This window comes from Marmota flaviventris, chromosome 10, assembly GCF_047511675.1.
Source record: "Marmota flaviventris isolate mMarFla1 chromosome 10, mMarFla1.hap1, whole genome shotgun sequence".
Taxonomy (NCBI): domain Eukaryota; kingdom Metazoa; phylum Chordata; class Mammalia; order Rodentia; family Sciuridae; genus Marmota; species Marmota flaviventris.
Window position 1 is genome coordinate 36,504,391 of NC_092507.1, and position 27,677 is coordinate 36,532,067.

Below are 27,677 nucleotides of genomic sequence, written 5' to 3' on the forward strand. Positions count from 1 at the left end.
CTGACCATAGGTTATTTGCTTTCTGGCAACTCTCTGATGTAATTATAACACATATGTTATTTCTCTTTCCTCCCAGCAGCCCTGCAGGAAGCTATTACCAATCCAATTTTACTGGCAAGTCTTGGAGGTCTCACAGGTAGTGAGATGCAGACCTGGAATTTGATCCAGAGTCTGTATGACTCCCAGATTCTTGCTTTTGGCCACTGTGCACACTGCCAGGGGCTGAAATCTGGGAGGAAAGTCGAGCTGGGGAATCCAGACGCCCAGCCAGATCTGGGTAGGGAGCAGGTGCCCCCACACTAGTCCCAGATGGCTCCCCCAGTCTGACTTACTTGTGAGGTTGGTCCTGGACAGGGAACCATTTGACTCAGGCTCCAGCCCATGTCTGTACCCTCTGCATCCACCAGTCCCCCTGGGTAAAGGAAAGAGGTGCTACCCACCCATAGCCCTGATCTGATGGCTCCTGAAAGTAGTATCTCTGCAAGTTACCCTGAGCACAAGGGAAGTAGTCCTGAAGCTTCTTGACCACCTCACAATGGGGGAAGCTTGCCCCACAATGGGGGAAGCTCTGGAGGTAGAACTCCAAAAAGCCTTTGTCAAAGCCAAGTCCAGAGGATCAGGGCTATAGCTCAGTGGTAAAGCCCTTGTGTTGCACGTATGAGGAACTGGGTTCAATCCTCAGCATCACATAAAAAATAATTAGACTAAGGTATTGTGTCCATCTACAACTAAAAACATTAAAAAAAAAAAAAAAAAAAGTCCAGATTGGAAGTTCCTCTTGAAGTTTCAGTCCCAATTCTGTAATCTCCCTCTACCTGTGCGGGTTGCTGGTGGAGGCTTTCTTTTCCTGCCTGAACTTGGGTATGACCTATAATGTCACCCTATGAATGTCACACTTTGGGGATAAGACAGAGGAAAGAAAGATGCAAGCCCTATTCCCGGAAGCAGAAAAAGCGATAATGCCATCAACAGTATGAGAACATCTTGGTTCCAGAGCGAGGTTTGGGAGACCTGCTTGTTCTGGCAGCGAGTTGGTGGAAGGGATCCGCTAGAGACGCCAACAGTGAGTCATGGGACCTGCAGGCAAAGGGGTGACCTCCAGGAATCTTGGGGTTTGGGAAAAGCTGGTGAGAGGGACAGCTGGGGAAAACAGCTGGAAACAGAAGAAATTCAAGTGGGGAGAGGCCAGGGAGGGAGACCGGAGACGGGACTAAGAGAGGAAGGTGGAAATGAAAACAAGAGGTCGTGAGACTGACAGAGACAAAGAGGGGACAGGACGGCGGGAGAGGGCCTACAGGGAAGAGAAAGGACGGAGAGAGCCGGCAAGACGGGCGGAGCACAGCCCGGGAGGCGGCCCAGGGCTCGGAGCGGTCCCTCCCTTGCCTGTCACTCCCGCAGCTCCTAATCCCCTCCCCCAGGGTCAGGGGTGGGCAGCGCGCCTCCAGCCCCGCCCCAGGCCCTCAGAGGCCGCCCCCGGGGACTGGTTGTACCGCCCAGTAGATGGTGGGGGGTCCAGCTGGTGCGTTATCAGCCTCCTCCAGGAACGAGCCTGAGCCACTCAGCGGCTGCCAGTCTGAGATTAGGCCCCGGGAGGGTCATTAAGCAGCCGCCCTGGCCCCGGCCCAGCCTCCTTTCCCTCCATGATCAGGCCAGGCTGGCAGGTGGGAACAAGCGATAAGGACTGGGGGTCTTGGCCGTTCTGGTCAGAGCATGGAGTGGGGGTGGGGGCTGTAAGGTCAGTTCCAGTCCAGTCCCCTTGGGGGTCCCCAGGGTTCCCATCATCCTGGTCCTGCTCAAATTGAGAGAGACAGAATAGGAAAGGGGGGAAGGAGGCTCTTAGAGCAGAATGCCCCTTCTGTCCCCTTAGGCTGATGGAAGCAAGGTGAGTTCAGGCAGAAACTGGCCCCTCCTGGCAATGCCTCACAGGTGGCTCTGCCTTCCGAGGAAGAGAACCAGACCTGACCCACCTTCACCTCCCAGGGACAGCTGGGATCAGAGGAGGGAGGAAATATGACCCCATGCAAGGAGAATCACATCCAGGCCATCAGAAGGTCCCCACCAGAAGGCTGAAAAGGAAAAAGAAGGTGTTTGTGCCTTAGCAGAGACTAAGCCTCTAGGAACCTGTCTCTCCTTCAGTGAGTGAGAAGCTGGGCTGGTTGCTAAGGAACCCTGCCCAGAGCGGGAGGAGCCTCCACCAGGAAAAACAAAAACAGGCACCGATGTGATTCTGCAACTTGTATTTGGGGCAAAAAATGGGAGTTCATAACCCACTTGAATCAAATGTATGGAAGATGATATGTCATGAGCTTTGTAATGTTTTGAACAACCAATAAAAAAAAAAAGAAAAAAAAATTTAAAAATAAATAAATAAAAATTAAAAAAAAAAAAAACAGGCAGAGTTTAAACTAGCAGAGGCCACATGAGCAAAAGCCTAGAGTAGGAATCATGGGAACAACAGCCACAATTCATACAGCTAAAGCCCTGAGAGGACATAACTTGGCTCAGGTTGCACAGCAAAGCAGAAGTGGGCCTGGAACAAAGTGGCTGCACCCCACTCCCTCTGCTGCAGGCCACATCCTAAACCCCAGTGAGATGACAAGGTTAATTCTGGTTTAAGATGAGTCTTCCCTGGGGTATTTGGGTGAGCCTTGGAACAGCAAAGGAATGGCTGTGACAGGATGAGATGGGTGGCAGGGGAGACATTAGGACAAAGTACACTGTTAGCCCCACTACCTTGGATCTGAGAATGCTCCTGGGTGAGTCTGTCTTGGGTTGTTACCCCAGAGAGAAAGAGCCAGAAGCCGTTCCCTGGGCAGTCACAGAGGCAAGGGCCCAGGGTCAGCCAGGCCCTGAGTCATGCCTCCTCCCTCCTCGGCCTCATACCCATCACCTGACCCCCAACCCACTTCAGGACTGGGAATCAGGCCTTGGTGAGGACTGAGTTCTACCCCAGCTCTGCGATGAGACTGGCCAAATCTTCCACAGAGAAGAAACTGAGCTCAGAGGAGTCAGCCACTCTCCTGAGGTCACAGAGCAAGTTGTCAGGGGGCCAAGAACTCAAATCTGAGCTTCCTTGAGTTCTTCCTGGACTCTCCTGGCACTTCCTTGCCTGACGCACAGCACACAGGGGCAATGAGAAAGCAGGTAGAGCTGGATGGATGAGAGAAGAATGAACCCATCACAATGCCAGGCATCATGGAGACAGGGTGGGGTGCTGCATGAGGAAGGATGGGTTGCGGGTGAGACTTGAAGGAGGGGCTCTCCCTGGAACAAGGTAGAGTGGGTGGGTTCCCTGGCCCTTAGCTCTCTGATCCCCTCTTTCTGCCTTTTGTACAGGAAAGAACCTAGGACACACCTTGAAACTGACAAGGCTGGGGTACCCTGTTTGCACCAGGGCCTGCCCCGCCTGGGAAGCTCTCCTGACTGCTCCTGCCCAGGGGAGGGTTTGGGGAAGGGTTTAACCCCAGGGAGCAAGGCCCATCCTCTGGTCAGAATGAGCCCAAACTCTCCCACACAAGGGCGTTCATCTGACATTCCTGGAGGGCACTCTGCCTGGTCACCAGGACATAGACATAAGCTCACAACATGGCCCTCACCTCTCCTGGCCTGGCCCCCTTGGCCCCAGCCGCCCTGTGGCCCCAGAGACTTCCTGGGTAATCCTCCAAGGCCATCATGACAGTGGTTTCAGAAGGTGATTATCATGACTCAGAAAGCAAGACAGGGTCTCCCTGGAAGCCAGAGGGGCTGTTTCTGAGCCTCAGCCCCAGAAGTACAAAAAGTCTTTATTTCACAGAAATAAGGGTCCTTTCCATGGTTATAGGGGAGAAAGGGAGGCAGCCCGGGAGGCTAAACTGACTGCGTCTTCCATCCACTCTTCTGAATTGGGTGGGAGGCATCCAGGAAGACGCGAGGGCCATACCGGCACCCCAACCTGGACATGGTCTGAGCCCCAACCTTGACTGGCTAGAACTGCTGGGCAGTCAGTCCTTGACTGTAGATTCCTGCACAGAGAAGGCAGTGGCCAGGTGGTGGTATTCACCTCAATCTCAGGGCTGGGGGCCACCGTGAGCCAGGTCACATGGCGGTGCTGCGGACCTTGCTCTCCTCCTCCTCCAGGGCATTCTCATAGGCATTTTTGTGCTCACTGGACCTGAAAGAAGAGGCAGGGCCTGGTGGTCAGCAGGCCTCGCATCGCTTCTCCCTGCCCACCCTGTGCTGGCGAGAGTGGTATCTTGTAGAATAAACTTTTGACTCCCAGGAGGGGCTTCTCCTGACCACACCTGGGCTGGGGCATGTAGACAGGAAGCCTCTCAGCACCACCTCCCTGAATCCCATTGTCCTCCTCCCTGGGATCCTCCTCCACTGGTCACCCATCTCCCCGTGCTGAACTCCCTCCCCGCTGAGCCCTCTCCCCTCAGGGTCATCCCTTCATGGTATCCCTTCCTTTGTTGAACCCCTTTCCTCCACAGCACCCACTGCCTGTGAGTCCCCATCCACCCACTGAACCCCCTTTCAAGTAGCCTTCCCCCAACTTAGCCTTCTTACCAAACTGAGGCTTCACCTGCCCATGGAGCCTGGTGATCCCCACAAAGTCCCCGACACCTCATTAGCCCTTCCCCACGGGAGTCCCCACCCTCTTTCCCCACCTCCAGCAGCACCTCCTCCTGAGGTTCCCTTTGGGCCCTGGAGCCTAGGGCAAGCAGCCCTGTACCAGCACCTCACCTGAAGCTGGCCACCGTGGAGGAGTACCTTCCATCCATTCCCACCAGGATCCCATCTGCCTTGTTCCCAACAGTCATGACCACGTTTCCAGGCTCCCTGGGGACAAGGCTCATTAGTAGCATCCACTGATAGCCCCCCACCTCACCCTATCCGAGCAGATCCTATTCTGGATGCTGGTTCTCACAAGCGCAGGACAAGCATCTCTGTCTAGCAGGCCCTGCCATCGGCCTGTCTAGGGAAACTCACACTCTTCTTCCTGCTCCACAGTAGGGGCCAGAGATCTGCAAGATTTGCCCTGAGTCCAAGGCCTCTCTCCACTGCCTCCCAGCCACCCTCAGCTCAGGCCTCAGAGCAGAACAGCCAGACTCAGTGTCTGCCCAGAATCAGGAGCAGATCCGTGGTCCATCAGCGGCCCCTGAAGGAGAGCTGGCCGGTGGAGGAATGAAGCATCTCCACAGAAAGCCTCTTATTCAAGCATAAACTCACAGCAGTGTGGGCTCCACCTCACCCCCAAAACTGCTCTCGTGAGGGTCACAGGGACCCTTACACCTGCTCGTCTTTCCTTGGACATCCCACATAAATCAGATTCAACATGGCCCCAATAAACTCATCAATTGCCTCCAGATCTGTTCATCCGCTTATGTCCTATGCCTCAGTGAGGTTCCCAGATATTTTCCTTGATCTTCATCCCCCTGGGTCCACTACTGTCTCTGTCCACCAGCCTCCAAGGGCCCACCTCCTGGACTGCTCTTAGACTCAATCCCTTTTCAGTATCACACCTGCCACGTCTAGTCCAGATCATCCCAACCTCATGCCCCGGCTCCTCATTGCTCCCCAGGCCTGCAGACTGCCCCCATCCACCGTGTAGCTGCCAAGTGGCAGCCAGAGTGACTGCTAAGGCTGTGTCCCAGGCTTTAAAACATGCTTTAAAAATTCCTCTGCACCAAGATGAAGCTCAAAGTTCAGGCACAAGGGCTCTCTTGGCCTGGGTCCTGCTCACCTTGCCTGCCTCGTCTTGGGCCTCCCCTGTCCCCTCTCCACTAAGCAACTAGTGTTTCCTCTGAGGCTGTGCAGGGCTACGGCTGGCATCCTGGCCACCGGGCCACCTTTGTGAGCATGGGAAACAGTGCCCTGGGAAAGATGTGCCCTCGCCCCAAGGCCCTGACCTGATAAATGAGAGTGCACTCTTGATCTTTGTGCATTCATACCCAGTGGCCCTGGTGCCAGGCCTCTAACTCAGGGCCATCCAGGAGTACTCCCCCTGTCCTGTAACTGCCTCCCCCAGGCTCGAGGATGCATATGCCATCAGGGAGGCCTTCCCTGACCACCCCCAGACCAGGGCAGCGCACTGTACAGTCTCCTTCATCAGCACGTGCACTTGTGTTTGCTGTCCAGTCTGCAACCCAAGAGCTCCACAGCTGACCCTGGAAAAGGATGGGAACTTCCTTTCCAGTAGGAAGACCAGGCTGCTATCCCAACTCTACAAAGGAAACCTCAAGACTCCAAGGAGAGAAGATATTTTCCCAAAACTCACAGGGAGGGACCACCAGAGCTGGCCAATAGAGCCCACATCTGGGAGCCAGCAAGCCTGAGGCTAGTTCCCACAGTCACCAACTCACCCTGTGACCTCGAGCCTCAGTTTCCCTTCCACACCGTGAGAGGACCTGACCCAGAGTTTTGAGGCCCTTCTCCCCACTACTAGAGCAAGAGCAGTGGTCCCGAGGCCACCCTACCTGTTCAGGACCCCAGCCCCAGGGCCCTCAGGCAGCACTTACGGCTCTTCCTGGCACCAGAAGTGGTTAACGGCAAAAGCAATTGCAACGAGAACCAAGTACACGGCCACTGCGATGAGGCCCTGCATCCAGGGCTGCAGGTTCCCCAAACCTGAAGAGGGAAGGGGGATTTTGAGTGCAGAGCAGGGGCAGAAGGCGCCTCCCACTGCAAGGGCTGGTGCTTGTGTGGGGGGCCACCGGCCGCTTCAGAAACACGAAGGACATTCTGGGTAAGAGGACTGGCAATGAGGGCCCATCTGACCCCACTGAGCATGAGATGTGGTTGGAAAGAAGGGCAGAGGCCCAGGGAGAGACAGATGCCTGACCACGGCAGCCCACAAGGCCGTGGGGCTCAGAGTGCTGTTTCTGAGATCTGGATCCCTGCGCCTCGTCCCCTCCCCCAGGGGTCACGTGCAGGCCCCCCAGGGAGTGCTGGGCCCCAGGGACCAAAGGGCAGTTCCCCTGGACAGCTGGCCCAGGCCCTGCCAGCTAGGAGTGGCCCCTCCTCCTTTGCAACTGCCATCAGGCTGGAAACTGGCCCCAAACTGCCAGAGAAGGGCGGGCATCTGGAAGATCCTGCTCCGTGGCAAGAGGCTGGGAGGAGCTGCAAGGGTGTGAGATCCCGCCAGCCGAGCTGCTCAGGTCGGGGCGCACAGAGCGGTGACAGAGTTGAGATGAGGGGGACCAGGAAGGAAGCTTCCAACCCTGAGCCCCTTTGGATTCCTCCAGCTGGGTGGTGTTCAAGGGGAGTAGGGCCAGAGACCAGGTCAATGCTCCAACCATGCTGTTCTATGCACTTTTTTTTTTTTTTTTTTAGTTGTAGATGGACACAATACCTTTATTTTGTTGTTGTTGTTTTTAACGTGGTGCCGAGGATCAAACCCAGTGCCTCACATGTGCAAGGCAAGTGCCCTACCACCGAGCTACGATCCCAGCCCCTGTTCTATGCTTTTTGACTGTTAACAACAACTCCTACCCTCAAGATGTCCCAGAAATCTCCACCCTTAGGCCACAGGGAGCCCCAAAGAGCTCCCCTCTCTTTCCTTGGCATCACTGTGCGACATGAACCAGAGGGAGCTCAGCCCTGCAGAGGAGAGATACTTAGTAGGTAAAGGTCCTAGGAGGGAACAGAAGTCAACAGGGGGTTTCTGGGTGGGGGGTCTGTATCCTTCAGCCATTTTATATTCTGAGAGCCATTCTATATTATGACCAGACTGGGCATCAATGACATTCCTTCTACCTTACTGTCACTCAAAAGACCTCCCTTGAGTCTACCCTAAAGCTCTCCTGCTGCAGTGAAGGCTTCACCTCTTCTTTGAACTCTTTCTGAACCTAGCAGGTGTTGGGAAGGAGGGAGGATTGTGGAACTCTTTGGCCTATGGCTAGGTCAGACCTTGCTTAGCTCCATGGATAGCAGAAGATACACAGTGTGGTTATCCTACAAAGATGAGCATTTTTTAATTTGTTGTTCCTCCCAAGAGAAACAAGCACATTGCTCTCTCAGATAAATAAATAATTGCTCACGCATTGGGAGCAGCCCTGGGAGGCCCCTCCCTGCTTTCTCTAGACCTTGTAGCCAACTCCCTTCAGACACAAGAGGGACTACAATCCTCTGGTTCCTCCTCCCCTGCGACTCTGGAGCAAGCACAAAGAGTAAGGGACAGAACCTGGGGCAGGAGAAGGATGGCCTGGATCCTGTCCCTTCTTGCCCTGCTCTACAACCCATGTAAGTTACTCAGCCTCGGGTCTCTTCAGTTCCCTAGAGGGCCTCCAGGACCTGGGAGACAGAGCTGGAGTGCGTGCACACGCGCACACGCGCGCGTGCACGTGCGCGCGCACACACACACACACACACACGAGAGTTCAGGAGAGCTTGGAATCATCTTTGTCAGTTCCCACTAGATCCAAGGGCCACTGCAAAGTCACCAGATTTTGGCCACAGATGCACCCTAAGAGTGCCGGGTGGACCCCAGACTTCGGGATGTTATGCTTCAGTGGGTACAAAGCTATCCCACATCCCTGACCTGGCAGCAGCCCTGGAAGGTGGGCAGAGTGAGGTTTTCCATCCTCATCTTATATGAGTGAGAAAACTAAGTTTCAGAGAGGAGCAGTGATTTCATCAAGGCCACACAGCAAAAAAGACAGCTGGACAGGGGCACTGTTCTCTACCCAAGCCCAGGAAGCTGAGAAGATGAGGACCAGGTCAAAGTCTTGGGCAAACCCCTGACAGCACGGCCCCTCGCCTAGAGCAAGCCTGCCCTGAGGAGGTGTGAGCCCCACTCCTACCTTCCCCAGAGCCCCTGGCCCCCAGCCCTCAGAATGCAGCCGTCACTAGGGCAGTTCCTGCTCAGGTCTAACCGCTCTTCCTCCCACAAATCCTAGACCCACCATTTCCCTGTCTTGTCACCTCTTCTCACAGGTGGAAAACAAATCACAGGGACCTGATTCAGAAAACTGTGCCTTTGGAGTTTCCTCTGGCTAATCTGGTACCTGCTGAGGGGGGTGGGTAAAGCCAGGACACCATCCCACCCACCCCTGGATCACCAGTGCCCAGCCCAGCCCTCTCCTCTCTGCAGCCACCAGGCTGTCCCCTGTCCTGTGCTACCTTGTTGACAGCTGGCAGGTGGCACTGAGGTGAGCAGGCCCAGAATGACCAGGTTGAAGGCTGACATGGCTGCAGGTAGCTCCTGGGCCTTCCCTCCGCGGCTGCTGACTGAGCTTCTGGAGCTGCTGGGGGTGTTGGTGGTGTTTGCCTGAGATCCACTGAGCACAGTCGGATCCTGGAGGGGAGGAGAGGAGCGAGTGAGGAAGAGGGCCAGAGAGGGAGAAGGAGGGGGAAGGACAGGCGGGGGAGAGAAACTGCCCTCCCTCCCATGGAAATGAGCTGGCTGGACTGGCTTCCCTGGACTGGTTTCCCTGGCCGTGCCCAGCCCATTGAGCTGGCATTTGAGGTCCTCCTTCAGAGACCAGCTGAGGAGGTGAATCTGAGGACCTGGGAGGTGTGGGGAGAGCCCCAGACACCTGGAGCCCCATACTGCCCCCACAGTCCCTGCCTGGGCTCCACATTCCTGGCAGTGGGGCTGGGCTCTGGGGAAGAGTGACACATTGTCTCTTCTGCACTGAATGAGTCCAGTGGGTGGAGCTTCTTGGAAGGATACAATGGAATTAAGAAATCTGCGGCTGGCTCAGGGCCTAGGGAAAACCCCAGAGGCGCAGGGAGGCTCACAGCCGCCCACTTTCTCCAGAGCCTGGCCTGTTCTCTGTTCTCCCCCTCACCTGTCCCTGCCTTACCAAGCAAGACCCTGGGGCTCCCCTCTGGGGAATACAGCCCAGTTTCAGTGCTCCCCCACCCCCTGGCCCAGCCCAGTAGCTCCCTAAAACCACTCCCTCCCACAAATCACAACAGAGGGGCTGAGGTCCCAGTCCCCGTCTTTCCCAGCCCAACTGACCTGGACCCAGTTCACCTCCTCCTCCTGGCCCCATGTGGTCCCTGGAGATGTGGCAGGTCTCCCTCAGACAAGATCTGAGCTAGATCAAAGGCCTCAGCACCTACCCTCAGGTCTGGCTCCAGCAGTCCTTGGAGGCAGAAGTAGGTATGAAGAGGCTGCTGTGGAGGGAGAAGAGAAGGTACCCCCAGGTGCCGAGGTCCAAGCTATACCCAGGAGCAATCTGAGGAAGGTTCACCTACCATCGAGGACACCTATCAGCTATCACCTGATCCTGGAGCCAAACTCCTCATAAGAGGCGAAACATCCCTCTAGAATCACATGGCATCCAGTCTACCCTCCAGCTCAGGGACTAAGCATAACCCAAGTTCCTATCAAGGCCAGGGATCATGCTAGTCTTCCTTGCCCCAAGCCACAGCAGGACTATGGGAAGCTTAGGTGCTGGGAGCTCCTCATGGGAACCTGGTATGCAATGGCTGAACGCAGTGTACAGCAGTGTGCACGCTGTTGCTTGTATGACCTTGTATGACCTTGGAGACGGTGCTTCCCAAAGGATGTACATGTCTCTGAGCTCTTCATGTCCTTGATCTGGGTCCCAGACAGATTTTCAAATTGCCTTTGGAAAGTCCCAGGGCACAGTGGCTAGGGTTCATATTGACCAAGTCATAGTGTCCATCTGCACATGGGTACAGAACAAGAAGTGTGTGATTGAGGCCCTACATGGGGCTAAGTTCAGTTCCCTGGCCACCAGAAAATCCATATCTGTTCATAACTTTCCTAAGAACAGTGGGGCTTTACAGAGTTTGATGTGAATGGATTTGAAGACATGGTAGCAGAGAAGTGGGCAGCTGTCAAATACATCCCATAGTTTCCTGGACAAATGGCAAACCCTGTACTGGTGAGGTTTTCCACCGTGTTACCACATCCTTCCTCACATTCACCAATAAATCTTACTTCTTGCCCATAAAGAAAGGAAAGGCTAGGCAAAGCTGGCGGACCAGGAGCAAAGTCCCTAGGGAGTCTCCTTCATAGCCTCTCTGCCCAGAGGAAGTCAAACTGCTGTTCAGAGGACCCACTGGGTACCCTTTTCCATGTCAAAATGGTTCTGCCAGTTGGGAGCACTCAGAATCATGTTTTGTCCCTGGTGTGTGTGTGTGTGCGCGCACGCACGCTCATGCATGCAAGTACAGTGGGCCCATTACCATCCAAAACTTGGGTATCTTCTGTGGGGAAAAAGGTACACTCAGACATCACTGGTGGGACTGCAAACTGGTTCAACCACTCTACAAAGCAGTATGGAGACTCCTCAGAAAACTTGAAACAGAACCACCATTTGACCCAGTTATCCTGCTCCTCAGTACATACCCAAAGGATTTAAAATTAGCATACTAGAGTGACACAGCCACATCAATGTTCACAGCAGCTCAATTCACAATAGCTAATTTATGGAACCAACCTAGGTGATCTTCAATAGATGAATGGGTAAAGAAAATGTGGTATATATACACATGGAATATTACTCAACCATAAAGAAGAATGAAATTATGGCATTAGCCAGTAAATGGATAAAACTGGAGACTATCATGCTAAGTGAAATAAATCAATCCCAAAAAACCAAAGACTGAATGTTCTGTCTGATATGCAGATGCTGACTCACAATGGTGGTGGTAGGGGTGGGGGCGTTCCACCAGATTAGACGGGAGAATGGAGGGAAAGGGGGGGGATTGGGAATGGGAAAGACAATAGAATGAATCGGACATAACTTTCCTATGATCATATATGAATACACGACCGGTGTACCTCCACATCATGTACAACCACAAGAATAGGAAGTTATAGTTCATATATGTATGATATGTCAAAATACATTCTATTGCCATGTATAACTAAAAAGAGCAAAGAAAATTTTAAAAATAAAATAAAACTAAAACTGGGTATCCTCAAAGTGCTCTAGGAGAACTTTGGGTAAAGTTGAGTGATGCCTCCTGTCCATGTATGTGCTGCTCCCCCTCCCACAACAACTTGGGGTCAGAATCTGTGGGCACAGTCTGGAGAGTGGTAATGAACAGCCAGAGAATCACTGGTTGAAATGTAAGGAATGAAGTTGAATTTAACAAACATGCAGCAAGGGTTTTAAGCAGGGGAGTCACATGGTCAGAGGTGCATTTGAGAAAATGAAATGGGCATCAGAAATGGAAAAGGGAGATCTAGAGAGGCCACAAAGGAGCCACACAGTCAGTGTTAGCCTGCAGCAGGGGTGTGGCAGTGGGGGTGGGTCTGAGCCCTGGTAGAAAAGCCTGGGCATGGTTTCTAGAACAGTGACTAGCTGGACAGGGTGAGGAAGGAGGTGACTCTTGGTTAGGTTTCTGACTTGGATAGCTGAGTGGATAGTGGTGTCTCAGGTGCCTTAGATGTACTGTGTGTGGTACCTGCGGACCCTCCAGAGGGAGGCATCTAGAAGGCAGCAGGATCCCTGGGTCTGGAGAAGAGAGTTAGATCTGAGGGACACTTGTGAACAGTGATGGTAATTCAGGATGGGAGTGCAAGACCTTCAGAGAGAGAGAGAGAGAGAGAGAGTTTTCAGGGACCAGGATGCAACCCCAGCACACAAGTGTCTCAAAAGAAGAGGAGGCAGGATGGAGCAAGAGGATGAAATCCCAGAAAAATTGAATATCCGAGGAGCCAAGGGTGGAGAGATTTAAGGGGAGGTGGACAAGGACGTCACCCAGCCCCACCAGACAGTGCAGCTGCCCAGCTTCTGCCATCAGCAAGCAAGACACAGTTTCTGCCTTTTCTCACTAAACTCGCTGGATAAAGGCAAGGCAAGGACTCTCTGAGCCATGCTTTGGGGGCAGTGGAGGGGGAGGATGAGCAGGAAAGACAGCAGGTGACCAACAGGCGGAAAGCCCAGCTCCCAGGTCAAAGTCCCAGGCTTTAAAGCAAAGCAAGTTGTCCCGGAAAAGGGGGGTGTGGGTGGACACTTGGCTTTGAGGCTGGTCCCTGCTCCCTGGAGGTCCTCACAGAGGAGAGGAGGTCATCTTCCCAGCTATGTGGACATTACTGATCCCTGAGGTAACAAAGTGGTAAGTGTGCTCTGGCTTAGGCCCAGGGTCTGGACTCAGGCCTCAGCAGCCACCAGGGTTGGACCCTGAGTCCTCACCTTAGAGCAGCTGTTCTATCCATGCTTAATCCCTCCCACCTACTCCCAGGCCAGCTCTGCCTCCTGAAATCATCAGGCCCCTTAGACAAGCCCTGCATCTAGCTAGAGCTTATGTGATTACTCGTTAGAAAAGCCTGAATGGACCGGGACTAATTCCATTTGTTACCAGCAGGTGGCAGTATCTAGCACCAATCCCAGACTGGTTGGGAAGGTAGGGGACCAGCACAGAGCTGAGGAGTCCCCAACTTCCTTCCCCTCCTGCCCCCTACTTTCACCCTCTCATGGGGTGATCTGGAAGAAGAGAAGGTGGATGTGGATGCAGTCCTTGATGCTGGACAATGCACATGGCAAGCCAGGGCTGCAGTGGAGATCTGCATATGACCACTAAAAGTCAAGGAAGGCATCCTGGAAGAGGTGATGCTAAGGGAAAAGTTGATTGAATGTTGGATTAGGCAGAAAGACAGAGTGGGGAAAGCGATCCAGGCAGAGAGCTCAGACTGAGTAAAAGCAGGGTGCTCAGAGCACAGATAGAAGCTTCCTTCACTCCTTCTTACAATGCCTCACCTCATTACTGTCTTTGCTTGCAAGCCTGAGAGCTCCTGGACACTGTACTCATTCAAACAGATTCTGCTTAGACACTTTAATAGCTTCCAGTGGCCCTTAAAATAATGTCCGGACTTCTTGACCTGGTCCTGAGGAGTGGGACAATCTGCCCTTCCCCTTCTCTCCACCTCATCTGGCCCCAGTACCTCCTGCATCTGGGCCAGCTCCCCACTTGCTCTGCCCTCTGCCTGGAGCACTCTTCCCCTCCTAACTACCCAGTAAGCTAATCCTCCTTGTCTTGCTTTAAAGGTCACTTTTCCAAGAAGACTCCTTTGGCTTCCCTTCACCCACCTCTGAGTCTTCTCTGCTCATCTCTTCACAGACATAGTCACGAATTGCAATTCCTTCCTGACTTATATATTTACTCTATTAATAGCTCCCATCTCACCCCTAGCACTGAGCACAGTGACTACATACACACTCAACAAATATTTTGTGAAATTAGATCTCAGTATATGCAGTGCCTCCCTCTGGTCTGGTAGACAGCAGTGCTCAGAGGCTGGTCGTTGAATGAATCAGACATGTTAGCTCTAGTTGTCTCCTTGTCTCTCTCTACCCTCTGGATGACTGGATGGGTATTTACCCCCACAGAGAGCCCCAGTGGTAAGAGCTGGAAGGGGCAGAAAGTACCAGCCTGGAGCCAGCCAAGCCAAGGAATGTACTGGCTGTGGCTCCTGGGTCCTAGGCGACCCCACTGGGCCAGGGAGATTTATGGCCAGGACCCCCCAGTGGGAGAAGATCAATCAACCCCTCCCATTACCTACTCACCCAGCCAAGAAACTAAAGGGCTGGCCCCTGGCCAGGAGTCAGCCTGCCAGCAGAGGTCCCAAGGCCAAATCTTTGCCCAGTGATTCCAGCACACCCCTGCTCCCCCATCCAGGGCTCCAGGCCAGCAGCAGAACCAAGCTGGCTTCCAGAATCAGTCTTTTCTGGCCTAAAAGCTCATCCTGAATAGTGTGATCTTGATACTTATTTTTCACCTGGGGAAACTGTGAAGGGACCACCTGAAGGCCACACAGTAAATGAGGAGGGACAGGGCCATCCCTACAACCAGCCTGAGACTGGAGCACCTGCTTATTGAGCAGTTTCTCCAATAACACTCTGACTTACTTTAATTCATTCATTCATACAACACCTATTTAGTGTCCACTAGAGGACTGGAAGTCCAGTAGTGATGTAAGGTAAAGCTCACCTCATACAGCTATGTAATTGCAGTTGTGCCAAATGTTTCAAAACAGGTGTATGGCCACCAAGAATATATCAATGAGGACACCATCTAGTCTGGGAGGTCAGGAGAAGGTAGTGGTAAGTCTACGACTCATTCAACAGGTATTTACTGAGTCTCCTGAGGACCAGGCGCTGTTCAGTATGCTAGGGAACAGCACAATGAAACCCCTGTCCCCATGGGCCGAAATTCTAGAGCAATCAAATTCTAGAGCCAGGAAACAAACAATAAGTAGATGAAGCAGGTCTAATGGCAGTACAGAAAAGCCCAGACAGGAGCAGGAGCAGAGAGTCCTCAAGGAAGGGCTTGCTGACATATGTAAATTCACGGGGATGGCTCCTCTGAACAGAGCTGAGGGTGAGGAAGGTGTTCAGCTCTTGGAGGGGAAAGGATTCCAGGCAAGGAAAACAGCAAGTGCAAAGGCCCTGAGAAAGGATCATGGAGGGAGTGTCAGTGTGGCTCGGGGAAGTGACTGCAGGGAGGTGGGGAGTGGGGTTGGGAAGGCTGCAGGAGGTCCACTCCTTTGGGACTCTGTGGGTGACTGTAAGGACTTTAGCTTCTAATCCAATGGAGACCAGGAAGCCACTGGAGAGTTTTGATCACAAGAAACATAATTGGGCTGCTGGGTTGAGAAGGGATTACGAGGAGCAAGGAGAGCAGGACAGGGAGGCCCCTGTCTGGAAGAGGTTCATGCAAGCTTCAGCCAGAGACGGCAGCAGCTCAGGTCAGGGAGGAGCTATGGAGCTGGGGATGTGTGGGTGAGTCTAGCCCTATTTTGAGGATAAAATCAATATGATCTGGAATATGAGAGAGAAGCCAAGGAGGGACTCAAGGACTTAAGTCTGCTCAGCTAGATGAGGTGGGGGAACTGCAGGAGGAGGCTTTTCTGAGCAGGAGGGGCAGGATTCCTAGTTTGGTTTGGAGGTGGTGAGTCTGGAGGTCAGACCCGGGCTAAGATGTGGATTTGGGAGGGACCTGGGGAGAGAAGAGCTTCCATGGTGGAAGAAGGGTGGGAAGAGCAGCCTGGGGGGAGCAGACAGCAAGGCTGCTGTCAATGATGGGGAACAACCCCACTGGGGAGCAGAGAGCAGAAGAGGTCTGAGGATCTTGCAGTGAATGGACCCTAGAAGGGATGCCGGAGAGGGGTGGTGTGATCGTCACCTTACAGATAATGCAAGGTTACGGTAAGGTTGTAGGCAAGGGCATGACATGGGCAGCCATGCGTTTCAGCAAGGTGTCTCCATGCACAGCTTGGGGAATAGCCTGGAAAGCAGGGAGCAGGCTCTGGAAGGAATCCAAGAGAGGGGTGGTGGCGCCTGGGATTAAAAGCATGCATGGAGATAACTAGAAAAGGACGAAAAGACCATGCAAGGGGCACAATCAGGACAAGCAACAAGCTCATCTAGCTGAGCAAACTTAAGTCCCTGAGTTCCCCTTGGCTTCTCCCTCATATTCCAGATCACACAAGAAGTAGGGGATTCAGAGGTCCAGAGTCAAAACGGCTCCTGGTCCTCTGACAGGCAGCACCTGGATGTCTCTACTGGTTTTTCAACTGAAGAAAACTAGAAGAATGGCCCGTGGGGCCCAGGTGAGAATCCATCAGGTGTTCATGTGTTTAGCAAACCTCTCTCCTTCTGCTCGATGCCAGGCACAGCTCTACAGCCCTGCTCTGGGGAGATGCGTGACTTGGTGAGGGAGACAAGCAGGGAGCAAAGGGGCAAGGATGCTGGGTCCAGGGGCAGCCTGGGGACATCTCAGGACAAAGCTTGGTGTTTCCACCGGGCATTTAGGGGAGAGATAGATCTGAACTGGAAATAGAGGCTTAGAATTCAACCATTATGGACAGAGATTAAGGCTTTGGGCAAAGATGACACAGCCCAGGAGAGGGAAGGGCGAAGTTGGGTCAGGACTCACCCTCAAGTGGGTGGGGACTGAGTCCATCTCAACTGAAGGGAAAATGAAGAAATAACAGAGTTCATACCTCTCCTAATAGAACCCCCAGAGTTGCTGCTTCTCACTTCAGGGCACCAGAGTCGTGGAACTGATTTTTTTTTTTCATCCTAACTAAAACTCTTGTCTTCACTTGCTGTTAATTTTGTCATTAATCTATTCAATATTTGAAAGAGCTGAGATTTTTCAGTCTGAAGAGGAGCAGCCTCGGGGGAATCTCTATCTATATATCTTTGGAGCTTTTTCAGATTAGAGAGAAAACTTGTGCACATGGAGATGATAAGAAAAGTCACAGGGAAGCTGGATTGTGTTCAGTGAGACAAAGATGTCTCCCATGGCTGTCTAGTGATGGCTGAGATGACTCTGAAAGGTAGCGAGCTCCCTGCCACTGGAGGTATGCAAGTAGGAGCTGTGAGCTTGCAGAAGGAGGTAAAGCAGGACAAGGGCCAGAGGAGGGGTGAATGGACTCACTGATGGAGCCCCTGAGGTCCAGGAAGGGAGCTGGGATCAAAGTTCCCACCCCACTTTACTGTTTCCCAGTAAAGTCCACCAGATCAGCAGAGGATAATGCATCTGAAGGCCTCACAGCAGTGAATACTTGGTAAATGCAAGAAACACCCAAACCTAAACAGGGTATCAAGCGTTTGAGCCACACTGCCCTGTCCCCAGCCAGTCCTTTCTCATGACAGAAGCCCCAGCGGGCAGTGAGAGGTGTAACAGGGTGTGGGCCAAGCTACATGTTGACCACTCTGGATCAGTCTAGAAGCCACACCCAGTCCTTTATTTATTTGTTTTTATTTATTTACTTACATTTTTAAATGTTTTTTTTTTCTTTTTTTGCAGTGTTGGGGATTAAACCCAGGGCTTTGCCCATGATAGGCAAGCACTCTTATCTGAGATATACCCCAAGCCCCTCAGAATTTAAACTTTAAAATGACCTTAAAAAGCTGAAGACAGATTTAAAAATTAAACAAAATGCAATTAAAATTTCACAGATGAGAAAAAAACATAAAAATACACTAAAATATTAATTGGCCACCTGTGCTGAATTCATGATTTTGTAAAATATTTTTTATTTGTTAATGGACCTTTATTTTTATCTATCTATATGCCGTGATGAGAATTGAACCCAGTGCCTCACGCATGCTAGGCAAGCGCTCTACCACTGAGCCACAACCCCAGGCCCTTGTGATTTTTTTTTCCTTCTCTTTATATTCTTTCCAGAGTTTCTGTAATGAGGAATGTTTGATGATGGGGGAGGGAGGGATAAACTTGTAGCTTAAAAATGAATAAAATAAGTATACATTAAAAGACAAAATCGAGTCACTTATAAGCTTTTTACTGTACTTAATTAGCTCAAGAGTAAAACCAGAGCATCTCTTCACCAGAGAACCTTCTCTACCAGGTAGGGCCATGGGGTCCAGCCTGCCTGGTTGCTGGCCAGTTGGAGGCCACCCTCCATACCATTCTGTCCAGGACTCCCAGGTACCAGGACACACATAGAAAGTGGTCTTTGCCCTGCCCTCCGGCTCAGCATGGTGAGTGCGACATGTAACTTCTAGAAGGAATACTTACTATGTGCCTGATGTGTCGTGTGCAAAGAACTCTGGGCTTATTACTCATTCCTCCCAGTATGAAGTGGGTATTGCATCCCCATTTTACTACAAAAACAATGAGATCCCAAGAAATTAAACTCAGGATGTAAGTGGATCCAGAATTTTAATCCAAGTTAATTTGATCTGGAAGCTCTTGAGCATTGTATTATACTTTCTCTTCATATAAAATAAAAGAAATCAGCTGGGCATGTTGGTGCACACCTATAATCCCCACAACTTGGGAGACTGAGGCAGGAGGGTCACAAGTTCAAAGCCAGCCTTAGCAACTTAGTGAGGCCCTAAGCAACTTAGCGAGACCTCAAAATAAAAAGAACTAGGAATATGACTCAGTGGTTAAGCTTCCCTAGGTTCAATCTCTGCTACCAAAAAAGAAAAAAAGAAAGAAGAAAGAAAGGAGGGAGGAAGGGAGGGAAGGGAAGGAAAGGGAGAAAAGAGGGAAGGAGGGAGGGAGAGAGGGAGGAAGGAAGGGAGGAAGGGAGGAAGGGAGGGAGGAAGGCAGGGAGGGAGGAGAAGGAAAGTAAAGAAAGAAAGAGAAAGAAAAGGAAATGAAAAGAAATCAAGTTTTAAAAAAGTGAGTGCTGTGAGGGAGATATACAATCTGAACCCCAAGTAAGGAGCCATTGAACTCCTGGGGGGAAAAAGGATCCTGGAGGACTTCCAGGAAGAGGTAAGATTTGAACTGAGCTCTGCAAGATGAGTAGGAATTTACTAGAACATAGCACACTGAACAACCAATTAAAAAAAAAAAAACAGCACACAACCTGACAGAGTAATGATTTTTAATTAAGTCAAGTAATAAAGATATTAACTGAATTTAAAGATGAAGTAGCAATGATGTTTGAGATTTGTTTCATAACGATCCGTTGTGGGGACAAGGAGTGTGGGGAGGTAGAGGTAGATAAGAAAGATGATCTCCCACATGCTGACACTTGTGGACACTGGACAACTCTGGACTTCCTACTCATTCCTCCCAGTATGAAGTGGGTATTGCATCCCCATTTTACTACAAAAACAATGAGGTGATGGATTGGTATCATTTATCATACTATCCACTCTTCACATATATAAAAATGTGCATAATAAAAAATTTAAGAATTTTTTAAGATAGAAAGAGAGAGAGAGAGAATTTTTTAATATTTTTTTTTAGTTTTCGGTGGACACAACATCTTTATTTTATTTTTATGTGGTGCTGAGGATTGAACCCTGTGACCTGTGCATGCCAGGAGAGCACGTTACCGCTTGAGCCATATGCCCAGCCCCCCAAAAATTTAAGAATTTTTTAAAGGTCAAGTGTTAATTCCAACTACAGTTAGACCTCTCCCAAAGCTTTTACCTGAAAGCCAAAAGTAAGAATCTTGAAGATAAAAAAGAAAGGAAAGAATGAAGGAAGGAGGAAGGAGGAAAAACCATGAGGCTTAAAAGAAGTTGCAATAGTGTGGTGTGGGTTAAAAGCTCGAGGGTTAAATAAGACAGATGTAAGTGGGCATCCCAAATCTGCTCTTTCCTGCCAGTGTTTGTGCAGTGTGGCCCTGGCCCTTGTGGGTTTCAGTGTTCCTTTCTGTATAATGGGGGTGATTCTAGCACTTCCTCCGGGTTTGTGGGAGGGCAAGGTGACACAGTACAGGGTCCAGCGCTTTTAGAGTCCACTGAAAGGCCCATGACCAAGCCCATCTCACATGACACGCGACATCCCGACACTAATACCTCCCGAGGCTACACTTCCAGCCCAGACCACTCCCCTGACAGGCACCTCAAAACTAAGATGCTAAAACTGCTCCTGGGCCTCCCATTCCTGTGCAGCACCCCCTCCTTCAGCTCTTCACACAAAGACTTCAGAGTTGGCTCTGCCCTCCCCTCGGATACACCCCCAAAAGCTGGATGTAAACGCTCAGTAAATGCTCCTGGCATTTCTAAATACACCCCGACTTCTAACAGGTCTCACCACCTCCATTGCTGTGCTCTCTCCAAGCCCCCTCATCTGCTACCAGGCTTATTGCAACAACCCCCTCACTGGTCTCCCCACTTCTGCCTATGCCCCTATTCAGTCTGCTCTCAATATGGCAGCCAGAAATTTAAGTCAGTGCATGTCTCTGGCCTACTCCAACTCCTCCAGTGGAAAAGTAAAAGCCCAAGTCCTCTCAATGTCTCAGAGTGCCTACATGGTACCTCTTAGACCCATCTTCCACTCCTCTCTTACTCCAGTCACATTTGCCTCCTGGCCAGTTCCTATCCATGCCAGATACACTTGGGCCACAGGGCCTTTGCACTAGCTGGTTTCTCCTCTATTATACTCTTTCCCCACACTATGTGGCTTGCTGCCTCATCACCTTCAGGTCTTGGCTCCAGTGTTACCTCATTGCTGAGGCCCTTCTGTTTATCTAATCTAAAATTGCAAATCCCTCCCTCCCATACTCCCAACTCCCTTTACTAGTCTCATTTTTCTCCTTGTCATTTACCCCCATCTAATCCACTATTTATTTAACTTATTTATGTTGTTTATTCTCTACCTCTCCATCAAGAACATACCCTCTGTAAAGGAAAGTTTGGTTCAGAGCTCTATTCCCAGTATTAAGAACAGTGATGGGCATGTGTGTGGTACTCAGTAAATAGCAGCTACGTTTAAAAAGTGACAGGACAAGGGGGTGGTGCTGGAGGACTGACCCCTACCCCGAGCCTCTTCCAATCACACTAGCAGGTGTCTACATCTCCTCCAACCTTCTTTGCAAAAGATGGATCAAAGACACAGTCTCTGGGCTGAAGAGTCAACCAGGGATGTTCCTTTGTGCAGGGGTTTTAAGCTTTTGTATGCCATGGACCTCTTGGGCAGAGTGGTAAAGTCTGTGATCCCTTTCAAAATGAATACCTTAGTATTGGAGGTGTGGCTCAAGGGTAGAGCACTTGCCTGGTATGTGAGAGGCCCTGGGTTTAGTCCCCAGCATCACAAATAAAGTAAAATAAATTTCCCAAATACATAAAAGCATAGGGAAAATCAATGGTACTGAAATATAATTGTCAAAGTGTCTTAAGATTTTACAACATAATGACCATGTGTGCCCCTTTATTAATGGATTAAATAACAAGATCTAGCAACAAATTTAATACCTACCATACAGATTGGGAATAGTCATAAATGATACCTAAGGTTACCCTACCATAGCTAGGACACAATTTCCACTGGTAACAAAAGCCAGACACGGCTCAGCCACAGGGTGCTGTGATGTGCCTACATCAGCAAAGGATGAGAGGCTCAGTTTCTGTCAGAGGTTGTGGCAATACAGAGGGCTTATTTTTCCCCATTCATGTTTATGTCCTACCTGAATCCTCTCCTCTTTCCTTGGGTGTCCCTGAACCAAAATTTGAGAAGCCCTGCTCTCAAGGAGGCCTGAGTGGGGCTGGGAGACTGAGTCACTCATTGCTCTGTGTGACCTTGCACAAGTCACACATCCTTCCCCATCTGCAAAATGAAGCTTGAGATCCATTTGTGTTCCACCACCCTGAGATCATTCAGTGAATATCTACTGAGCACTTCCTAGGTGCGGGTCCCCATCCTGGGCAGGATGAAGCCACTAGTGATCAGTGACACACCATGCCAGCACTAAGCAATTCACAGACAAATAGGAAGAGACCACCAGGACCAAAATATGGGCAGATGAAAAGCAGCAGATGAAAACCCAGACATGGCTCTGTGAGTTTGGAAAGAGGAGAAACTCCTGCAGAAGCAGGCTCTAAGATGACCTCATCCAGAGATCCACTCCTGGCAATGTGAGCCTGGAGAGGACATCACAGGTACAGCAAAGGCTCACAGTGGGAAAGGAAGAGGGTGGAGGAGACAGGATTAAGCAGCGATTCTGTAAGGACACTCACTGGGAATCACGGGATGGCGGCACAGAATTGGCTTGCTCCCTGTCCCTCCCCATCTCTGTCCACACCCCCCAGAGCCCTGGGATCCATCAAAGTGAGTGATGGCAGGCTAATCACGGACACTTGGGTCTGAGGAGGGCCCCTTGTCTCCCTCTGAGGACCCTCCACCAAGGACAAGTGCAGGACAAAAGCGCGCCTCCCCCCCCTCGCCTGTGACTGCCCTCATTAGCATCCTGCAGAAAGCCTGCCAGCCAGCTCCCTGCCCGCGGCAGCCGGGCAACTAAACCAGTCAGCCGTCTTTGGCGGAGCCCCAACCCAGCAGATGTGGACCCTGAAGGGGCCTATGGCCAGCCCCCCATCCCCTGCCAAAAAAAAAAAAAAAAAACAAGCCAGGCAACCACCAGCTTGTCCTGCCCTCCCCAGGCCTCTCCTTGCATTTTCACAAGAAACTGCTGCAGTTACCCAAGCCGAAGGGAGGGGGAGAAGCACACAGTCACCGAAATCCACTCCCACTGTGGGTCTTAGGGAGCTTAACCTTCACCTGTGGCTGGACTCACAGAGCAGAATCCTAGCAGCATGGACCAGGCAATCCTAGCACGTTGGTACCTGGGTTAGACTGCATTGCCAGACAATAGAAGGGCAGGCTGTCAGTGTGACCAAAACCTGCAGGTCCTGAGCTGGTAAGGCAGGTAGCACGTCAGAGCTGGGAGGTCCCAGGCGGTCCTGGGAGAGATTGGCTGGGGACTTGGGGCTGGGAGTGCCTGTATCTGTCTGGATCCCACCTATTCAGGGGTAGTGGAGGGGGGCGTGAGAGTGATGGGCAAGCCTGATAGCCCATTGAGCGTGCAGCTCCCAGAGGATTGCTGGAGAGAGGGGCGGGAGCTCTGAGAGAGGAGCCTCCGCCAGGCTGTGTGAGAACAGCCAGAGGGCAGAAGGCCCAGCCCAGAGAGCCTGGGACCCAGGAGCACCACAGGTCTCAAGCTGCAGCAGGGGAGCTGGGAAGGACTGACTGAGGACCCTGAGCCCTGGGGCTCAGCTGGCTATGCTATCCCCAGACATAGGGTGGGAAAGGGTTTTCCAACTCAGTCTCATAGCTCCACTGGGTCTCAGAAAGTCATGGGTCTTGTGGGACTTTGTCATGGGATGGCAAGGGGGTGGGGGCCATGCAGAGAGAGGTGATGTTATGGTCAGATCATCATCTGTTTGACTGAGACAGAGTCAGAGACATTGAGTCTCCCTGAGATCAGGAAACTCATTAAATAACATATCGACAAACCTATCCTCCCCTAGTACATGAGGGTCATTCTCTGTTTTGCCCTCAGAGGAGTCCCAACCTAATGACTGGGGCTGGGCTGTGCCAGTAGTGACCTCAATAGTATTCAGGGGTTCACCTGCTGTAAGAGTAAGGAACTGGCTCCCCAAACAGCCAGGGGTAGAATTCTAGCTAGGATTCTCATTTAGACATTTGATCTTGAACAAATCACTCAATCTCTAAGACCTCAGTGTTCTTCATCTGTAAAGTGAAAGTACTGTCCTCTGTCCTGGGTTCTTGGGAAGAGTCAGTCTTTGACATAAACTGCAATTCAGAGTGCAGGATAGGCTCCCCCTTAGGGACTCATGTCCTCTGTCTGAGCCTCCCACGTCTGGGACCTAGGAGCCCTCAACACCACTCTCCCAAAACCTGCTCTTCATCAAAGATCCATATAAAATCTCTTCTGACCCACCAGCGCCTGGGCTTCTATCCCCCCTAGGGCACTAGTGGGTTTTCACAGGAATGGGAAGACAGGTTGGGAAAGTGGGCTGGGAAAAGCAAGAGCTGATTGGGGCTTGGTTCTAGTACAATTTCAAGCTCTCCTGAGCCCCTTGCCTTTATGTCCTGGTAATAAGTGTGTCCAGTCTCTATGGCTTGGCAGCAGCAGGAAGCTCTTCCCAGCCTCTTGCCACACTGTGGTGAGTATGGCTCTCTGACTCCTCATTGGTCTTCCTGACTCCACTCTGGCCCCAATGGCTTTATCCCCAAGGTCTCAGAAACATAGATCTGACCATCCTCCTACCTGCTCGCAACACTCAGTGGATCCCCATCACCTTCATGGCAGTCAAGGCCTCCAGTGACCTGGCCCCAAGGCCTGTCCAGCTCCAATGCTTCCACCACACACATCTCATCAGCCACACAGCTGGCAGCCTCGGAGCATACCCCGCTCTTCCCAGTGCTATGCCTCTGTTCATGCTACTCTTGCTACCCAAATGCCATTGCTCTCTGCACATCTGATCAATTCCTTCACAGACTTCAAAACCAGCTTCCTATGGGAAGGCTCCATGACCCCTAGGTGAGTCAGATTCCCCCCTGGTCGACTTCAAGGGAAGTACTTAATACATGGCTGCAGCTACCCAGCTGATCTGTGTCCCTAGTGCTGCCCAGTTCAGCAAAGGTGACAAGAAATGAACATGACTTAATGAATCAGAGTCTAAAGCTGTGCTGTCCACTAGCCATATATGGCCTTTTGCACTTACATTAATTCAAATTCAACAAAATTAAAAGCTCAGTACTCAGTTACACTAGTCATACTTCAAGTACTCAAATGCTACAGGTGGCTAGTGGCTACCATATTAGCCATCATCCCAGAAAGTTCTTACAGACAGCAATGGCCTATAGAGGGTGATGGAGCACCAGGAGACCTAGATTCTAGCTCCTGCCTAGCTCCCAGTCCACACTGAGTTTAGACAAGTCCCTTGCCTCTCTGAGCCTCAGTTTCCTCCCCTGTGCAGATTGCCCCCATGTGCTGTGCAAGACTCCCCAGCCTTTGACAAGAGCCTTTTGATGGATTCTATCATCCACTGATTTGGATCAGGCCCATGTGAACCTGGAGAAGCTGCAGGGCAGGTGGAGCCCTGCTAACGTGAAAGCTGAGGGATTTGTCTGCACACCCTCAGGTTCCAGAAGCTCCAAAAATACTTGTCCAGTGAGGCAGGCCCTGCAGAGGGTGTAGTCAGTGTATATCTCCCTGTAGGCTTCAACAAGCCTGCTTGGTCCTGAAGAGCTCACACTTACCCCTGCTGGACCCACGGGGAAGCCCGACAAGGCCTGCAGGAGGAGGCAGCTCCAGGGGCTGGTCCGCAGGGGAGGGGAAGAGTGGAGAGTCAGAACGGCGCTATCAGCACTGCCCGTCCTCCCCACTTCCTCTCTTCGAACGGATCACATCCTGTTATTGTGTGGACAGAAGAGGCCAGGAGCTGGGGAGGGAGGCAGGGCTCGGACCAAGCAAGTGGAGGGAGAAAGCAGGATTCAGAAGCAACGTCAGAGTGCCATCATTAGTTCCAGAAGCCCAGCCCCGCCTGATTCCAGGTGGCCTGGGCAGGAGTATGGGATCCAGGAAAGAAGATGTCATCCTTGGAGCAGCTGGCCTCTACCATTGGGAGATGCTGGAACTCAGGACAGGTGGTGGCAACTCCTCTAGGAAGCCTTCCACCGCCTACTCCTCAGGCCCTTTCAGTTCAGCAAACGTTGACTTAAGGCCTCCGCTGCCGCAGCTGTCTCCCCCAGCCACTCTCTCTCTCCCAGTACTTGACTCCAAGAGTTCTAATATTCTATGTCCATTCCCCTACACCCCACTTCTATCCAGCCTGTGAGCCCCTGAGGACAGGGGCAGGATGGTCCCTTGCTGGATCCCCAGCATTACTGAGCATGGGGCAGGCCCAGAGGAAGTTCTGCTGCTGGGGATGACTAATGTTCCTGCATCCTGTCCTCTCTTCCTTCTCTCTCTTCTGGCATTCCCAAGGACAGCTCTATCCCAACCCCATTTCCAGGAATAATCATGGCTGCTTTCTATAAAATACAGCACTTGACAAATACCATTTTGAAATCCCATGACAGTCCTGGATGATGAGTATTCGTATCATCATTTAACAGGTGAAGAAATGGAAAGAAAGGTCAAGTGACTCACTTAAGTCACACAGCCAGTACATTAAGTAGCAGTGATGGAACTTAAACCCAGGTGATTCTGATCCCAAAGAGCAGACTCATCCTGTGGTCCAGCTGCCTTTCCTGCTCCCTCCCATCCGTGCCGACCCCACCCTTCATGAACTGGTTCCACATCAACTGTCCTCCACCTCTGATCCTATCCTGTCAGTCTCTGCAGGCAAGTTCTCCATTGTCCACCTGGATTTCTCCTGAGCAGACTGCTGGGACAAGCTGAGCTGCCATCTCTTTCAAAGCCTTGACCCATCTGTTCTAAGAACACCAACTATACTCGTTGTCTCTTCTTCCTTCCTGAAGGTTCTGGAGCACTGGCTCTGGACACAGACCAGAATTCCATCCCAGGTCACCTTGGTCAAGCCCCTTTCCCTCTCTAGACCTCATGTCCTCCTGCCACCACACACACACACACACACAAAACCCAGATGATCCTGAAATATCTCTTTCCTTACTTGGATTCATGATTGCCAAGCCTCTGTTGCTGGACACTGCCAGGCACCAGAACCTGTGTCCCCAAGTTGCCTGGCTCCCAGGAGCAGTACAGTGGGAGGGGCAGTGCTGGCTGCTGGGGAACAGTTAGTTGTTTTGCAAACATGGAAAACAAGAGAAGGCAGGGCTGCTGCTGTGAGCGGATCAGATAAGCACCATACCCCCATCTTCATCCCTCCATACCTCCTGCACCAGGCCTATGATAACCAGACTGCTGCAGCCCAGCCCCAGAAAGCTCCCCCTCCAACAGAAGAGGCAGCCCATACATTTCTGCCTGCCCAGGGCAGAGCTGTAGCCTGGCCCTGACCAGCCCAGTGGCGTGGTTTCTGTATAGGAACGGCTCACTTCCCACACATCTCCAATCGCTTCCCTGCTGACCTCAGAACGGAGCTGGGAAGCTCTTCACCAGGCAAATATTGAAAGGAACCTATTCCAGGTATACCCTGAGGCTCTGAGGGCAAAGGGATAAATCAGACCTGGTCTTGCTTTCAAAAGGCTCATATTTCAGGGGGAAAGCAGAAAAGTAGACTTTTGTACAAATACAGGACTATGGTAAAACAGGGACCACGGGGTAAGGAGGCCACTGGCCCCATGGAATCAGGACAGCTTCCCAGATGTTGAGAACAAGTCAACCAAATGAAAGGTGAGTGGGAAGAGAGGACAGGTGAGCCGTTCTAGGGAAATGAAACAAAAGGTGCAAAATGGAAGGTCATAAAACAAGAAATGAAACAAAAGGTGCAAAATGGAAGGTCATAAAACAATAAAATAATATGGTCTGGAAGAGAAGGAAGGATTGCAGAGCAGCAGCCAAGAGAACAAGGGAGTGGTGAGAAAGAGGCTGGGTAGACCAGCAGGCTACT

General features: G+C 51.4%; 1 protein-coding gene and 1 long non-coding RNA gene across 6 annotated transcripts; one reads left to right on the top strand and one right to left on the bottom strand.

Moving 5' to 3' along the window:
• Positions 1-754: 754 nt before the first annotated feature.
• Positions 755-5,345, top strand: LOC114094415 (uncharacterized). The gene is made up of 2 exons (XR_003583028.3): positions 755-1,063; positions 4,990-5,345. It is a non-coding gene; the product is annotated as an uncharacterized lncRNA (long non-coding RNA).
• Pdzk1ip1 (PDZK1 interacting protein 1) lies at positions 3,726-26,798 on the bottom strand. 5 transcript variants are annotated; one of them, XM_027937569.2, is made up of 6 exons: positions 26,781-26,798; positions 9,944-10,101; positions 9,100-9,274; positions 6,498-6,606; positions 4,723-4,818; positions 3,726-4,150 (listed from the first exon to the last, which is right to left on the bottom strand). In XM_027937569.2, the coding sequence occupies exons 3-6, from the start codon at positions 9,164-9,166 to the stop codon at positions 4,075-4,077; spliced, it is 348 nt and encodes a 115-aa protein (XP_027793370.1). In that variant the 5' UTR covers positions 9,167-9,274; positions 9,944-10,101; positions 26,781-26,798; the 3' UTR covers positions 3,726-4,074. The 5 variants fall into 5 exon arrangements, with proteins under 5 accessions (XP_027793370.1, XP_027793372.1, XP_027793373.1 ...); XM_027937571.2 differs by lacking the exon at positions 26,781-26,798 and adding an exon at positions 25,405-26,011 and having other exon boundaries at positions 9,944-10,070; XM_027937572.3 differs by lacking the exon at positions 26,781-26,798 and adding an exon at positions 25,405-25,539 and having other exon boundaries at positions 10,048-10,101.
• Between the last annotated feature and the right edge of the window lie 879 nt (positions 26,799-27,677).